At 45.6% G+C, this 16,261-nt stretch overlaps 1 protein-coding gene across 1 annotated transcript; it reads right to left on the reverse strand.

Moving 5' to 3' along the window:
• Nucleotides 1-8,921: 8,921 nt before the first annotated feature.
• Nucleotides 8,922-10,885, reverse strand: LOC138353634 (uncharacterized). The gene is made up of 2 exons (XM_069306824.1): nt 9,900-10,885; nt 8,922-9,517 (listed from the first exon to the last, which is right to left on the reverse strand). Exons 1-2 carry the CDS (start codon nt 10,870-10,872, stop codon nt 9,393-9,395), a joined length of 1,098 nt encoding a protein of 365 aa, XP_069162925.1. The 5' UTR covers nt 10,873-10,885; the 3' UTR covers nt 8,922-9,392.
• Between the last annotated feature and the right edge of the window lie 5,376 nt (nt 10,886-16,261).

Here is a 16,261-nt window from a genome sequence, read left to right on the forward strand (position 1 = left end):
AGGTTGGTGATGCAGTGCCTGGTTATGGTTATGTTGTGGCTGAGGGTGTGGAGGCTGTTGTTGATGTTGTTCAGGGCCTTGTTGAGGTTGGTGATGTAGGGCTTGGTTATGGCTATAACAATAAGCACTAACAATAAACAACATTAAAGTCGAAGATCCGGACAACGTCTTCATGCGTGATATCCAGATCCCTGTATATATAATTTTTATCAACACGAGAGAGGCAGATTTTGCAAGAAAAATTGTCAACATGCCCTGCACTCAGCCCTGGGTCCAGACTCATGGAATTTAATATTTATAATGAAATATTATTCTAATCTAAAAAATGAGTTTAAAAGCATTATGATGTAACATATCATAATTCTTGGATCATACAGTTTAGAACCTTGATGGTGCAACATATCCCAATACTTGGGTCATAGAGTTTAGAAGCATGATGATGATGATGTTGCAACATATCCTAATACTTGGGTCATAGAGTTTAGAAGCATGATGATGTTGCAACACGTCTTCCTACTTGTTACACTTCAACATTGTTCAGATTTTGGACATTTCTTTCTCACTCACTTGTTATGTAGTATTTAAATACCGGTTAAAGAGAATATGCGACGCCGTTGTCATGGAAACATCACCCCTCCTCCTCCTCCTCCTCCACCTGACTGATGTTTACACATTTACACCATTCACCGCCGTTCATTCACCGTATTCAAGAAACAACCAGAAAGCAGTTGTTTAACAGTGCCATACAATGATCACTGCACACAGTAGTGAGTCCATTCACATGCCAGAGCCCTCACATTCATTAGGAGCTCTGCTTAGTGCATGACGTCACTGGGATCCTGCTTAGTGCATGACGTCACTGGGGTCATGCTTAGTGCATGACGTCACTGGGGTCCTGATTAGTGCATGACGTCACTAGGGTTCTGCTAAGTGCATGACGTCACTGGGGTCCTGCTTAGTGCATGACGTCATTGGGGCCCTGCTCAGTGCATGATGTCACTGGGGTCCTGCTTGGTCCATGACGTCACTGGGTGCCCTGCTTAGTGCATGGCGTCACTGGGATCCTGCTTAGTGCACGACGCCACAGGATTCCTGCTAAATGCATGACGTCACTGGGGTCCTGCTTAGTGAATGACGTCACTGGGGTCCTGCTTAGTGCATGACGTCACTGCGGGTCCTGCTTAGTGCATGACGTCACTGGGGTCCTGCTTAGTGCATGACATCACTGGGGTCATGCTTAGTGCATGACGTCACTGGGGACCTGCCTAGTACATGACGCCACTGGGGGTCCTGCTTAGGGCATGACGTCACTGGGGGTCCTGCTTAGTGCATGACGTCACTGTGGGTCCTGCTTAGTGCATGACGTCACTGGTCTCCTCTCACTGTCAGTACTTGGTCACGTGACCCTAAATGTGTCACTGAGTACTGTGAAGTTGTTCTACTTTGCACAGTCGTGTTTAACAGAAATAATTCATTAAAATGCAGAGCCTGACACCAGCCTCATTACATAATACACTGTAACATTACAGCCATTTCCCCTGGGTAGCGTGTCAAGCCGTTCTCTTAATAGAACGTCGCATTTTGACGTATATTCTACCTAAGACCAAAAGTAGTCGTACTAGAAAATGTAAGCGGCTCGCTAAAGTAACCTAATGTCCCGTTTTCTGTTTTGGGTCCTCTGGTAGGTTAGGATAAGGGCACTTTAGTACGACAGTTTCTTGACGTTGGTAAGCTTAAGGAAGAGTACCTGAGTGAGATTTATTTCCAAATGTGTTGTGCCTCCAATGTAGGGAAAAATGGATATTATTACCATAAAACTTGCCTTAGATCTTTGCCCTTTTGCATCTCAGACAAGTTTCTAAAAAATAATAACCATTTTATAGATTTTGGAGGCATAAATAATTAATAAACAACAATTATATAACCCAGGGCCAAACACTGTTTCGTTGCATAAGTTTATACATCGCTGAAGAATGTTCACAGTGTCACGAAACAAAGTTTTATGTAAATGTAAAGAGAAAACTTCGCTGAAAGCACTTACATGTAGCAGCCCGAATCATTATCCCTATTCCCTTCATCTTCTCCTTCACTCCCTCTCTCCCTTTCTTATTTTTCCCCGCTCATCCTCTCCACTTCTCTTTCCTCTCTCCCTCTCTTCTCTTCATACTTGTGCATTTTCTCCCCATCAAACAGGAGCTTTTAACATAGTTAGGAAAACATTAAATCAGCATTTACATAAGTTGATGTTCGGGTTCCGTTATTACAATGAGTCTCCGTCAAATGAGAAACTGAATAATTAATATAATGTAAGTGCAATAGTGTAATGCGGCACCTAGTTTCTAGGCTGTTCTCTTCCCTTGTGGCCACCTGCTGGCTCTAGGCTTACTGCTTTGTGGCCACTGACCAAAAACACTAGCAACAAGAAACAACAGCGTGACCAAAACACAAACAAGAAACACCTGTGGAAAGGTGAATTTCTGTGACAACCACTGACCTCAGAACACAGTAGCAAAGTGTTCCCCAGTCTCTTATCAACTGTGACGTCCAATGTAGTACACATTATCAAAGAGATCCCTACTCACTGCAGTTTTAATGTGTTTAAGTTACACTCAAAAATTTAAACAAAAACTGTGACAGTTGTCCATTTTTTAAATGTCCAGCGTTTCTTCCTCCCCCCATCCCCCCCGTCCACCGTCCAATTCCAAATCCTTATCCTGCAATCGGATGTAGTATCTGGTTATGGTCTTGTTGTGGCTGAGGGTGTGGGGGCTGGTGTTGTTGTTGTTCAGGGCCTTGTTGAGGTTGGTGATGCATTGCCTGGTTATGGTTATGTTGTGGTTGAGGGTGTGGAGGCTGGTGTTGTTGTTGTTCAGGGCCTTGTTGAGGTTGGTGATGCAGTGCCTGGTTATGGTTATGTTGTGGTTGAGGGTGTGGAGGCTGGTGTTGATGTTGTTCAGGGCCTTGTTGAGGTTGGTGATGCAGTGCCTGGTTATTGTTATAACAATAAGCATTAATGATCAAGTTACCTTTTCCAGAAAGAGATATGTATTAGACAATCGCCAACATTCAACAGATTCTGACAACAAAGAACCTTCCAGGCATAACCATCCCACCCAACATGCATCCCGTTCTCGCACTTGCTTATAGACAATATCTTGCTTATGAATAAGTGAATATGTGACATACTATTTTATTGTGAATATTTGAGTTCACTTTAAAATGCTGGCTAGAAAGTCACAACCTAACCTTCTTAGTATGGTAAGATATTACAATTAGTACTGAACCTATACCTGTATTGTTATTACAGTTTTATAAAAATAATAAAGCAAAACTAAAATATTTAAATAACTTGTAAAGTAACTCAGGATATTATCAAATTTTGTATAAAATCTCTATTGTTTAATAAAACTGAGAAAAAAGTTAATGCCTTGAAAAAATATATGGCTTGGAATATGTCACATCTGTACTTATAAGAGAAATAGTGACTATAAGCAATAAGTCATATATGTGCTGTCTTGTGTGAGAGCGGGTTGCAACATGACACCACACCTCCCCCCATCCCCTTCAACCTTCAGGCATCAAGCCCAGCTCCTCCCCCGCCCCCCCCCCCTCTAACTCCCCAGGTACAAAACCCAACACCATCCCCACCCCTCCCGGACCCCACCCCCCCAGGCCTCTAAATGTTTCTCATGGACTCCGCTCCCCATGACAGCCTCCCTTTCTCCAGGCAAATAGATCACCAAAACACAAGATAACTCTCCAGACAAAGATAAATAACTCGCCAAAACACCAGAAAACTGAGAGAGCACTAAGACGGACATCAGCTACCAAAAAGCAAGCACCCTTCTTCACCTTAGCCTACGAGCGCAACAAGTCAGCCCATCTCACGCCCCACACGTTAGCCCACCTCACCCCCCCCCCCCATTATCCAATACCACACAAGTACCAAACCAAAGACCCTATTAGCTAAGCTAAAACACTCGTCACACTCAGCCAAAAGGACCAACTCCTTCCCAGATTACCCCTAAACCCCCACCCCAAAAATGGCTAAATGCTCACCAGGAACCCTTAAAAACGGTTCCAACACACTCTTCATACCCCCAACGATCATCCCCAGAATTATCTACCACACGAACCAAGGCACATGGGAAAACCTCTGCGGTTTATTCACCTCTAATCCATCTTCCCCCCCCCCCCTCTCATCCAGTCAGTAAACAATGAAAATCACACAATTCAACGTTAGAGCCTACAACAGTATTAGGCACCTAACTGCTAACTTTGTGGAGACCGAAAGACCGGATGTGCTGTTACTGAACAGTACATTCGTGACGAACTCTCATAATTAGATATTACGTCTACGCAACATACCAGTCCCTCGATGAAGCACATGAAGGGGGTTGCTATTCTGGTTAAAAGCACTTATAAACATGACCTCACTACCAACTAGCAGCACAAACACTTCCTAACAATCAACATTTACACTCAACATGAACAAATGATCAGTGGCACCACTAACATTCGCCCAAACTTAGGCCTTCTTCTCAAGGACTTAAATACCCTCTTCAACTACACACACTTACCGGTCTTGCTCCTGGTAGACCTAAACACACAACACCAAACATTCAACCACCATCAACACAACATGTACGGTCAAGAACTACACCAACTTCACCAAAGCAAACACCTCACCTTCCTTGGCGCAGACTTCAAAACAAGCTACACACATAATGGGAATGGGAGACCAGATCTCACCATCACCAACAGAGCAGGCACCCACCTCCAGTATTACATTAACCCCCGGACCCCTCACCGGCTCAGATCACATACCCATGTCACTCACAATCTCCAGCAACCTCATACTCATCCCAGCCACCCCACATTATGGCTATCAGAATGCAGACTATTAAGCCTTCAATCAGCACCTAAATACCAGCACACAACCCTACAACTTGCAAGATAAACCAACGACAGACATTGACTCCCATATCCTCTCTATCCAAAACAACCTCATATACAAGCGGCTGACGCAACCATACCAAAAACTACCCACAAAACCAGATACTCCTTCTTTCCCTCCAGCAGAACCAAAAGTCTACTCATCTGCTACCACAACAGATTCTCCCGCAACCTTCACAGATACGGCCAGGTAATCACAGACCTCACTTTACAAAAAAAAAAAAAAAAACATACTCAACAGCCTAGACCTCGACATGCCAAATACTGGAAGAAACTCATACAAAAAGACTGAACTACACAGAAAAACAACTCCACAACAATTCTGGAACTTCATAAAGAGGATCTAGTGCACCTCCTCTTCTGCTTCTACAAACATCACTCATAACAATCAAATTTCACTGACCCTTCAGAACTAGTAGACATATGCAGACAACACTGGCAGGAAATCTTCAACCCTCACCCCCCACAGCCAACAGCAATACACAACATTAACATAGTAGCAACATGAATCCGACACAACCTTCAGGCCATCACACACTACTCACCATTGACCTCACGACACTAGACGACTTACAAAGTGACCTCACAGCATCGATACAACCAGCTGAAGTAAAACTCATGCTTAAATATACCAGACGAAAAGCCTCTGGAGCCTATAACATAGGCCAAGCTCTCCTCAAACAACTTCCCGACTCCCTAGTCCTTGCACTCTTTCACGTTTACAACGCCTTACTAATAACTGAATATTTCCCAAGCCAATTCAAAGAAGCCACAGCAATCCTCATCCCAAAACCCAAAAAAATCCCCGACAGACCCCAAGAACTACAGACTGATCAGCCTACTAAAACAAGGAAAAATATACGAAAAACTTATAAATTACAAACTCAGACATCACCTAGAACACCAAAACATACAACAGACAAACAATTTGGCTTCAGACAACACCACTCCACACAAGATCCACTCAACATAGTAACAAATTACCTCTCCATTAACAAGCACAAGAGGATCAGGATGGCCCTTATAGCAAAGGACGTTGAAAAGGCGTTCGACAAAGTATGGCACGACGGCTTACAATACAAACTCTGCACTCTATTCCAACTACCTGACAACATGCATAAGCTAATGTGCAGCTTTCTAACAAACAGAAAGATACAGATTAAGTTCCTCGGGAAGCTGTCAGGATACTTCAACCTAAATGCAGGAGTCCCCCCCCCAGGGCTCAGTTCTCTCACCGACCCTGTACATAATCGACATAAATGACATACCTGACCCAACATACTGGACCTCTATGACCCTCTGTTATGCTGACGACATAACCCAACTGATCTCAGGTTACTCGATGGACACCTTCACACGAATTGCACAGGAAGAAATAGACAAAGCAACCCTCTGGGAACACGACTGGCGGATTAAAACAAACCCCAACAAGTCCAAAATCACCTACTTCTTCTACAACAACAAAAGACAAAGCCCAGCCCCACTAAAACTTTACTCTCAGTTACCCGACCCAACCCACATCCTGAGTCAACAACACCACAGTACTTGGACTCACATTAGACTTCAACCTCCCCTTTCACATACACGTAGTATCCAAGAAAGCTATAGCCTCCAAAGCTCTATCAAAGCTATAAACCCTCAGACCTGCCTTCCAAGCCACCAAGTTCTATCTATATAAAACACTTATCCTCCCACTCCTAACATATGCACCCATCCCACTCCCATTTTCAGCACCTACAAACAGGAAACAACTCCAGCGTACCCAGAACTGGACCCTGAGATGGGTGTTCGATACCCACAGGCAGGGCTTCACTAGTGAGGCCCTGCAAGAAAGGGCGAACGTCCCGACTCTGAACATATTCTGGGACACTATGGGGAAGAAAGATCACAATAATTCTCACCTACCACGACAACTACAACACCTTCCTCAAAAACACCCTTAGTAGACCTAGAAATACGCACAACCTCTTTAACCTGATTGACGACCCATCCCCTGCTCCGTCATTTACATGACTCCTCTCTCCTCCTATACCACTCCTCAATCACCAAGCTCCGAACTACCCAGTCTCCTTAACTCTTCTCCCTCTCTTTACTGGGTGGACCTGTTAGCTGCCGGTTGCTAGAGACTCTGGGCGCGGCCCGATGCTGTTTAGCGAAATCCAAGACCACAACTGGTGCGAGTCTCCAAGACACACCCAGCTGAGGGATGCTATCACCGTGGGCGCACTGAAAGACGAAATGTTGTCACAAAAATCCGATTCCTTGCCTCCATCACTTAGTCCGGTCATAATGTTTTAATGCCATGCAGCTGAGTCTTGCTCTGGCACTTTATCTCATCCTAAAAACCTTTCCTCTCACCCCCACTAATTATTCCCCCTATCCCCACTTCCCCGCTCACCCTACAGGGTATCATGACCTATATTTAATTAATTGATTTATGTGGCACTGAGTATGGGATGTTCTCTCTCCTTGTTGCTACTTGTTGGCTCTAGGCTTACTGCTCTGTGGCCACCTGTTGGCTCTAGGCTTAATGCTCTGTGGCCACCTGTTGGCTCTAGGCTTAATGCTCTGTGGCCACCTGTTGGCTCTAGGCTTACTGCTCTGTGGCCACCTGTTGGCTCTAGGCTTACTGCTCTGTGGCCACCTGTTGGCTCTAGGCTTAATGCTCTGAGGCCACCTGCTGGGTCTAACCTTACTGCTCTGTGGCCACCTGCTGGCTCTAGGCTAGCTTCTCTGTGGCCACCTGTTGGCTCTAGGCTTACTGCTCTGTGGCCACCTGACCAAAATACCAACAACAACCTGTTGAAACACGAGTTTCTGTAGCTACCATTGGCCTTAGAACATGGAACACAAAAAATGTTATAAAACACGCTACTAACTGTTGTACACAGCAGCTAGGTGATAACTACTTGCTGACGAATGTAGAGATAAATTTCGTTATATGGTCTCAAAGTTCTAACCAGTTATAAAACCCATATCAAGGGTAGAAGTTCCTTGTATATAAATAATATATTTTATAAGAAATAATAACGCTGTAAATTTTGTGGTAAAATTTTAAAATTTAAAATAAAATCTAAATTTTATTTTAATATTATATTATTAAATAAAATGTAATATCAAGTAATTTGTTTTTATAAATTAATTGCCTTTGAGAAATAATAAAAATCGTTATTTTGCTTCTACTCCAACGTTGAGAGAGTCGTCTTTTCGTGGTTTTCTATACCGCGTTTATGGGTAACTTTTATCTTCACAATTTTTTATGTTTTATTCCACTAGAAATTTTCTGTTAATAATTTGAATACCCTATTAATATCCCCCTTTGTGCACCGTATTCTTAGGCCACTGTCACAGTCGTCAGTAAGTGGGGATCACTTAGCTACTGGGCACCATTCCATTCCTCCCCCCGTCCAATTCCAAATCCTTATCCTGCAATTAGATTCAGTGCCTGGTTATGGTTATGTTGCGGCTGAGGGTGTGGAGGCTGGTGTTGATGTTGTTCAGGGCCTTGTTGAGGTTGGTGATGCAGTGCCTGGTTATGGTTATGTTGTGGCTGAGGGTGTGGAGGCTGGTGTTGATGTTGTTCAGGGCCTTGTTGAGGTTGGTGATGCAGTGCCTGGTTATGGTTATGTTGTGGCTGAGAGTGTGGAGGCCGGTGTTGATGTTGTTCAGAGCCTTGTTGAGGTTGGTGATGCAGTGTCTGGTTATGGTTATGTTGTGGCTGAGGGTGTGGAGGCCGGTATTGATGTTGTTCAGGGCCTTGTTGAGGTTGGTGATGTAGTGCCTGGTTATTGTTATGTTGTGGCAAAGGGTGTGTTTAACGGAAATGTTACGGCCCTCTCGGGACGCAACGGGGTTCTTACTCTGATGTAGTTAGAGGAAGATATATATCCGGCCCCAAGCCAGTAGAGGCTATCAAGGGATGCGATCCGTGACGCAAGTAACTTAAAGGGAGTAGGGAAAGAAAGTTAAGAACTTAATATTATATAATGTCCACCATCACCATTTAAATATATAAAAGTAAAACGTACACAAGGGGGAGGGGTATTAACACTTTACAAAGGGGATCAACACTGTAGTCTTCTGCTGGAGACTATGGATCCTCGAAGCTAGGTGTTGAGTCCGCGGTGCTTTCTTCGTGGCCTCAAGACGTGTCCTCTGAGAACGCCGAGTCTACCCTGGCCACAGGTCAGCCACAACACAGGTCCACTGGGGGCACCGTCGTGGAGGCCGTCAACCACACGTCCAGCAGGTCTGCTGGCAGGTACTGAGCCACCAAGGCTGGCACGGCCACTCCACGAACGATAAAAGGGGTACGCCCTAGACAGGAGTCTCGTGTGATATCACCAATCACCCTCCTGTCCTCGATACCCCAGTGGATTATCGTCTCCAACCGTCGGTCCCGGGTAAATCCTTCCACTGCCACTCCACTGGCAGGCTTAACACACCACAGAGTTCTTCCGGGGGGACGACGTCACAACAGCTGCAGCAAACTGGACAGTATGGAGACTGGCTGCCTCGGGTAGACTGACTCCACCTTCAACACAGTGGTCCCAGGTCGGCTCTGTAAGCAGACACGTCATTAATAACCGGGACACTAATACACCACACTCACAGGCTCAGATACAAACGCCCGACATATCCACTCCATAGATGGCGCTGTCGTCGGAGCACCACCTCACCAGAGGTCAGGAGCGGCGGTGTTGAGCGCTGAACCAGACTGGAAACTGGTCCTCGAGGCCAGTACACGCTGTCCTCACTAGGTGTCGTCGTTCGTTTGGCGGGGGTTTCGGGAGCTGACCCACAGATGGCGTGTTTGTCACTGCTCCAGGCACGGACGCTGGATCCGGGTTCGTAACACCTCCCCACCAAAAAGAATTTGGTTTGGGGTTCTATAAAAAACACAAACCAAATTAGCAGGGCGACACAACTCCAAATGGACTTACTTATACTATGAACTGGAGTGATGAGGCTGTCTTGTCCACAGAACTTTTCTACTAGCCATTTCCGGCACAACGGGAACTTGCAGATAGAAGGCAATGATCTGCCTGACGTAATCTTCCACGTCTCCACTGCGATGTCAAACAGGGGCGTCATCTCACATCTCTCGAGTACGGATTGGTTTCGACGCGATCTGGGGTGACTCGACACTTTCCTATGTCGTGGCACCGATGATGGCTGACCACAGACGGCATTTCTGGTGCCAGTCCGATGGTCCTTCAGGGAGACAGGAACCTGGAATACAGGGGTCTGATAATTCAGAGTGATAGCGACCGCGAGTAAAACAGTACTTACAGCATACTCTACTAGGTCCACACCTAGTCCCAACGGGGCTGTTCGTACGTCGCAGGTGGCATTCGCTCTGCCACCGTCAGGTCGACCAACGTTCCACATAACGCAGCATTGAGGCTCAGCAGTCACGCGGGGGGTGTCAACCTGTCGGAAACAGTCACTCACATTATCACATGTCGTACCTCCTGTATCATCTATTACCTCCCAGGTCCCTTCTTCAACTGCAACACTTGCAGTACAACTCTCCAATCCCTGGGACCTCTTCTCGATGTTCACGGGAGCCATCATCCTTCGGGTCGTCCACTGATCCTTACTGAGAACACAGAGAGCACATAGGAGAATAAAACAAAATACCGATAGGAAACATTTGGTAAGTCGAGGGATAAGTTTCCTGAGCTTGTCATGTCCATAGCCGGCACCATCCACTAGCCTGGCTTGGACCAAAGAGGGCACTAGACCTTTAGAACATACCTCACATACCTCTGACGTCTGGGGAATCTCTGGCTGGTCCACTACACGCTGTAACTTGCCATACCGCAAGCACACCTCAGCCTTCGCTCCAGATTCGTTGGTATCCGTGGGTGTCTGCACACAAGGTCTCTCTTCTAGCTCAGGTACTTCTGCCATCGTAACCTCATGTTCCTTGTCGAGAGAATCAGGAGACACTGCTAGATAACTGTCGATCTGCGGGGGAGAGGACAAATTAGACATGTTCAAATCCGGGTCTGTCTTTACCTGGACATTACCATTGCCTGTTACCTCAGACCGTGCTGTTCTGGTAAACTCGTCCGCAACCTTGGGATGATTGATGCTCCAATCGGTCACCAAGTCGTTGGCTAGTACCACGTCAATCCCAGCCACAGGGAGGGTATCGACTACTGCCAACGCACATGTGCCGCTGAAATAAGGCGAGTCGAGATGTACTGGCACTAAGGGGGCGATGTACTGCGTCCTTGGAAACCCAACCAGGATAACCTCTGGTCTCCCATCCACACTTACTCCCTCGGGTAACGAGCTCTTCATGATCAGGGACTGGGCTGCTCCACTATCTCTGAGCACTACAATTGATCTACCAGTATGATCACTCGTTACATACCCGGTTGAAGTGTGAGGGGCCAACAAACTTGGTCCTTTCTGCGTCGTCGTAGACTGGTTTCCTGCTGGTGGTGTAACACAGCTCATCAACATCACCTCCCTTCGTGCGCTGCCACCTCTTCTGCCTCGGCACCTAGCAGCTATGTGTCCCTTCTGCCCACAAGTCCAGCACACCATGTTCCTCCTCGGACTACGGTGTTTCGGACTACTAGGACTTGTTCTTCGAGGGCTACCTGGGGGCGTCTTCTTAGCACTTTGTGGGACGGGTCTTTCTTCTTCGTCGTGAGGTCTGTCAAACCGGCGCTGGTAATTCCTCGGGACGTACTTAGCAGACGGCCTATGAGTCAGGATGTACTCTTCAGCCATGGTGGCTGCTGCACTCAGGGTCTCCACCTGCTGCTCTTCTAAGTATGTCTTGAGGTCTCCAGACAAACAATCCTTGAAGTCTTCGAGCAGAATCAGCTGTTCGAGGTCTTCCCTGGTCTCCACCTTCCGAGAGGCACACCATTCTTGGAAAAGTCGCTCCTTGATCGTGGCGAACTCAGTGAAAGTGTGCTCTGAGGTCTTCTTCAGGTTTCTGAACTTTTGCCTATATGCCTCAGGTACCAATTGGTACGCCACGAGCACCACTTTCTTCACCATATCGTAATCGCCGGAGTCGTCAAGGGATAACGTAGAGTAGGCGATTTGGGCCTTCCCAGTCAGGACTGACTGTATCATGATGGCCCAATTCTCCCTTGGCCACTCCAAAGAGGCAGCGACTTTCTCGAAGGCTGCGAAGAACTTCGAAACTTCTCTCTCGTTGAATTTGGGGACCATCTTGATATTCCTTACCGGATCGAAACCGCTTGCTCCAGTTTGTCTCTGTCCAGCACCTAATCGTAATACTTCTAGTTCATGCTGTCTCTGTCTTTCTTTTTCTTCTCTCTCTCGCTCTTCCCTTTCTCTTTCTCGTTCTTCTCTCTCTCTTTCTCGTTCTTCTCTCTCTCGTCTCTCTTCTCTTTCTCGTGCTTCTCTCTCTCGTTTCTCTTCTAATTCTAGACGCCTCATCGCCAATTCCTTTTCTTTCATCTCCATTTCTTTATTTTTCATCTCCACTTCTTTATCTTTTAATTCTCGTTCTAATTCTAACTTCTTCCACTCTATCTCACGATTGATCTCTAGGGCACGCATTTTGACTGTTAGGAAGCTGATATTAAGCTCACCTGCATCACTGTCAATGTCACTGCCCTTATCTTCCTTTTCTGTCGAAGCTATTTCCTCACCTTCCCTTGTACTAGGAGTCTCGCCTTCCTGTTTCTCTTCTGCCTTCAGGTGCCGGTGAACCTTTGACAAGATCTCCACACGGGAATCACTGGCACGGATCTTGATCTCCAGGTAGGCGCTCACTAGTACAAGTTCCGGTTTGCTCAGATATTTTAATCTGGCAAGACAGTCCACTCTGTTCAGAAAAGTCTGAACATCGTCCAGATCATCGATGGTAGCTTTGTCTGCCATTGTCACAGATGGAACACTTTGCACTTAACACACTGCTTACACGTTAGCACTTAACACACCGAGCACTGTTCTACGTCAATATTGCACTTTAACGCACCAAACTCTGCACTTGCCAATATTGCACGTAATCACTCCGGGCACCGCACTACCCAATATTGCACTGAGTCCAAGCGAACACTTCGCTCTACAATATTGCACTGAATCACTGAGCACCGCACCAGTCAATATTGCACTTAATCGCTTAATCACAGCGAGCACCGCACCAGTCAATATTGCACTTAATCGCTTAATCACAGCGAGCACCGCACTGCACAATATCGCGCTTAGTCACTCTTGAGCACCGCACAGGACGTATAACGTCGCAATCGTCACACAGGGGGAATTATATACAGGGATTACGCCACTTCACCACCCCTGTCAAACATACTTAACAAGGGGACGGATCCCGCTGGGGATGCCAATTATGTTACGGCCCTCTCGGGACGCAACGGGGTTCTTACTCTGATGTAGTTAGAGGAAGATATATATCCGGCCCCAAGCCAGTAGAGGCTATCAAGGGATGCGATCCGTGACGCAAGTAACTTAAAGGGAGTAGGGAAAGAAAGTTAAGAACTTAATATTATATAATGTCCACCATCACCATTTAAATATATAAAAGTAAAACGTACACAAGGGGGAGGGGTATTAACACTTTACAAAGGGGATCAACACTGTAGTCTTCTGCTGGAGACTATGGATCCTCGAAGCTAGGTGTTGAGTCCGCGGTGCTTTCTTCGTGGCCTCAAGACGTGTCCTCTGAGAACGCCGAGTCTACCCTGGCCACAGGTCAGCCACAACACAGGTCCACTGGGGGCACCGTCGTGGAGGCCGTCAACCACACGTCCAGCAGGTCTGCTGGCAGGTACTGAGCCACCAAGGCTGGCACGGCCACTCCACGAACGATAAAAGGGGTACGCCCTAGACAGGAGTCTCGTGTGATATCACCAATCACCCTCCTGTCCTCGATACCCCAGTGGATTATCGTCTCCAACCGTCGGTCCCGGGTAAATCCTTCCACTGCCACTCCACTGGCAGGCTTAACACACCACAGTGTTCTTCCGGGGGGACGACGTCACAACAGCTGCAGCAAACTGGACAGTATGGAGACTGGCTGCCTCGGGTAGACTGACTCCACCTTCAACACAGTGGTCCCAGGTCGGCTCTGTAAGCAGACACGTCATTAATAACCGGGACACTAATACACCACACTCACAGGCTCAGATACAAACGCCCGACATATCCACTCCATAGATGGCGCTGTCGTCGGAGCACCACCTCACCAGAGGTCAGGAGCGGTGGTGTTGAGCGCTGAACCAGACTGGAAACTGGTCCTCGAGGCCAGTACACGCTGTCCTCACTAGGTGTCGTCGTTCGTTTGGCGGGGGTTTCGGGAGCTGACCCACAGATGGCGTGTTTGTCACTGCTCCAGGCACGGACGCTGGATCCGGGTTCGTAACAGGAAATAATTCATTAAAATACAGACACTGACACAAACCTCATTACATAATACACTGTAACATTACAGCCCTTGACACGCTACCCCTGGGTAGCATGTCAAGCCGTCCTCCTAATAGACCGTCGCATTTTGACGTATACTCTACCTAAGACCGAAAGTAGTCGTATTGGAGAATATAAGCGTCTCGCTAAAGTGACGTAACTTCCCGTTTTCTGTTATTGGTTTAATCGTAGGTTAGGATAAGGGCACTTTAGTACGACAGTTTCTATACGTTGGGAAGACTTTGGAAGAGTAGCCGAGTGTGTATTCTTTTTAAATTTGTTATACCTGCAATGTAGAGAAAAAATGGATATTATTTCCTTAAAGCCTTAAAACATCAGTTTGATCTTTGCCATTGGCATCTTCTCTAAGATCTTTAAGGCAAGATCTAAGGCAAGTTTCTAAAAAAATAATAAACATTTTCTAGATTGTGGAGGCATAAGCCATTAATAAACAATAATTATATTACCTAGGGCAAAACACTATTTCATTGCAATAAATTTATACATCACTGTAAGAATGTATACAATGTCACGAAACAAAGTTGTAGTAAATGTCGCTGAAAGCACTTGTCTAAGGCAGCCCGAATCATAAATGATCCCTTTTCCCTTCTTCAGTTTCTCCATCTCACCCGCTCTCCTCCGCTTCCTTCTCTCCCTCTTTTCTTTACAAACTTTTGCATTTTCTCCCCATCAAACATAAGCTTTCAACATAGTTGGGAAAACAGTAAATCAGCATTTACATAAGTTGATGTGAGGGTACCTTTATTAAACTGAATCTTTCTCAAATAAGAATCTCAGTAACTAATAATATATAAGTGCAATACTCGGATATGGCAATTAGTTTCTAGTTCTCTTCCAGTTCAACAGCACAAGTTGGTTATAGCCATACTGCAATGTGGCTACTTGGTGGCTCTGTGCTAACTGTTCCCTGGCCACTTTCTAGCTTACAGGCTTACTGATCTGTGGCCACCTGACCAAAACACCAGTGTGACCAAAACACTAACAACAAGAAACAGCTGTTGAAAGGTGAGTTTCTGTGACAACCACTGGCCTCAGAACATGGTACACAGTAGCTAAGTACTTACCTAGTGGTGCTTGCGGGGGGGTTGAGCTCTGGCTCTTTGGTGTGTCCCTACGCTCATTATCAAGTGTGACGACCACTAGTACACAGAAGCTGAATGATCCCTTCTAACTGTATAGTCGTATGATTGTAATGTACACTTAAAAATTTAATTGGTGTGTTGTGATGAGTATGACGGAAACACGTAATTATAAAATTGTTTCTTTCTATATAAATAATATAGTTTTACAAAAATTAAAAAAATAATAATCATGTGCTAAAACTTTTAAATATCTTAAATTTTTTTAAAAGTGTTTCATTTGTTTTCTTAAGTTTTATATTGGTAAACAAATGCTGACATAAGAACTGAAATTTACAGAATATTTATATATAAGAAGAAATAATTATTAATATCCTGCTCTTTATAGCTCATTCACAAGGTCGTCTGGTCGTGGTTTTCTATACCGATTTTTTGGGTAACTTTTATGCTTACAATTTTTTTGTGTTTCATTCCATCAGAAATGTACGAAATTCTAAGGCCACTGTCACAGTCGTCAGTTGGGGATCACTTAGCTACTAGGCACCATTCCTTCCACTCTCCTCCCTTCCCCGTCCTATCCCACATCCTAATCCTGCAATTAGTTGCTGTGTCTGGTTATGGTTATAGTTAGGATGTGGAGGCTGGGCAACCTGTTCTCGCACTTGGTTTGTGTCAATATTGGCTTATTTAATAAGTGCATATGTGACATATAATTGATTGTGAATATTTTAGTTTACCTTGAAAAGCTACATAGAAAACACCGACCTCACCTAACCTTCTTAGTATGT

The sequence above is a fragment of the Procambarus clarkii genome, chromosome 59, assembly GCF_040958095.1.
Source record: "Procambarus clarkii isolate CNS0578487 chromosome 59, FALCON_Pclarkii_2.0, whole genome shotgun sequence".
Classification (NCBI taxonomy): domain Eukaryota; kingdom Metazoa; phylum Arthropoda; class Malacostraca; order Decapoda; family Cambaridae; genus Procambarus; species Procambarus clarkii.

What these genes read in the sequence shown, in the direction of transcription:
- LOC138353634 (XM_069306824.1), bottom strand. Translation starts at nt 10,872, where the DNA reads ATGGCAGAAGTACCTGAGCTAGAAGAGAGACCTTGTGTGCAGACACCC. An exon ending in CACTCCAGTTCATAGTATAA is followed by an intron (nt 9,518 to 9,899) that starts GTAAGTCCATTT and finishes GTCTGCTTACAG; the next exon opens with AGCCGACCTGGGACCACTGT.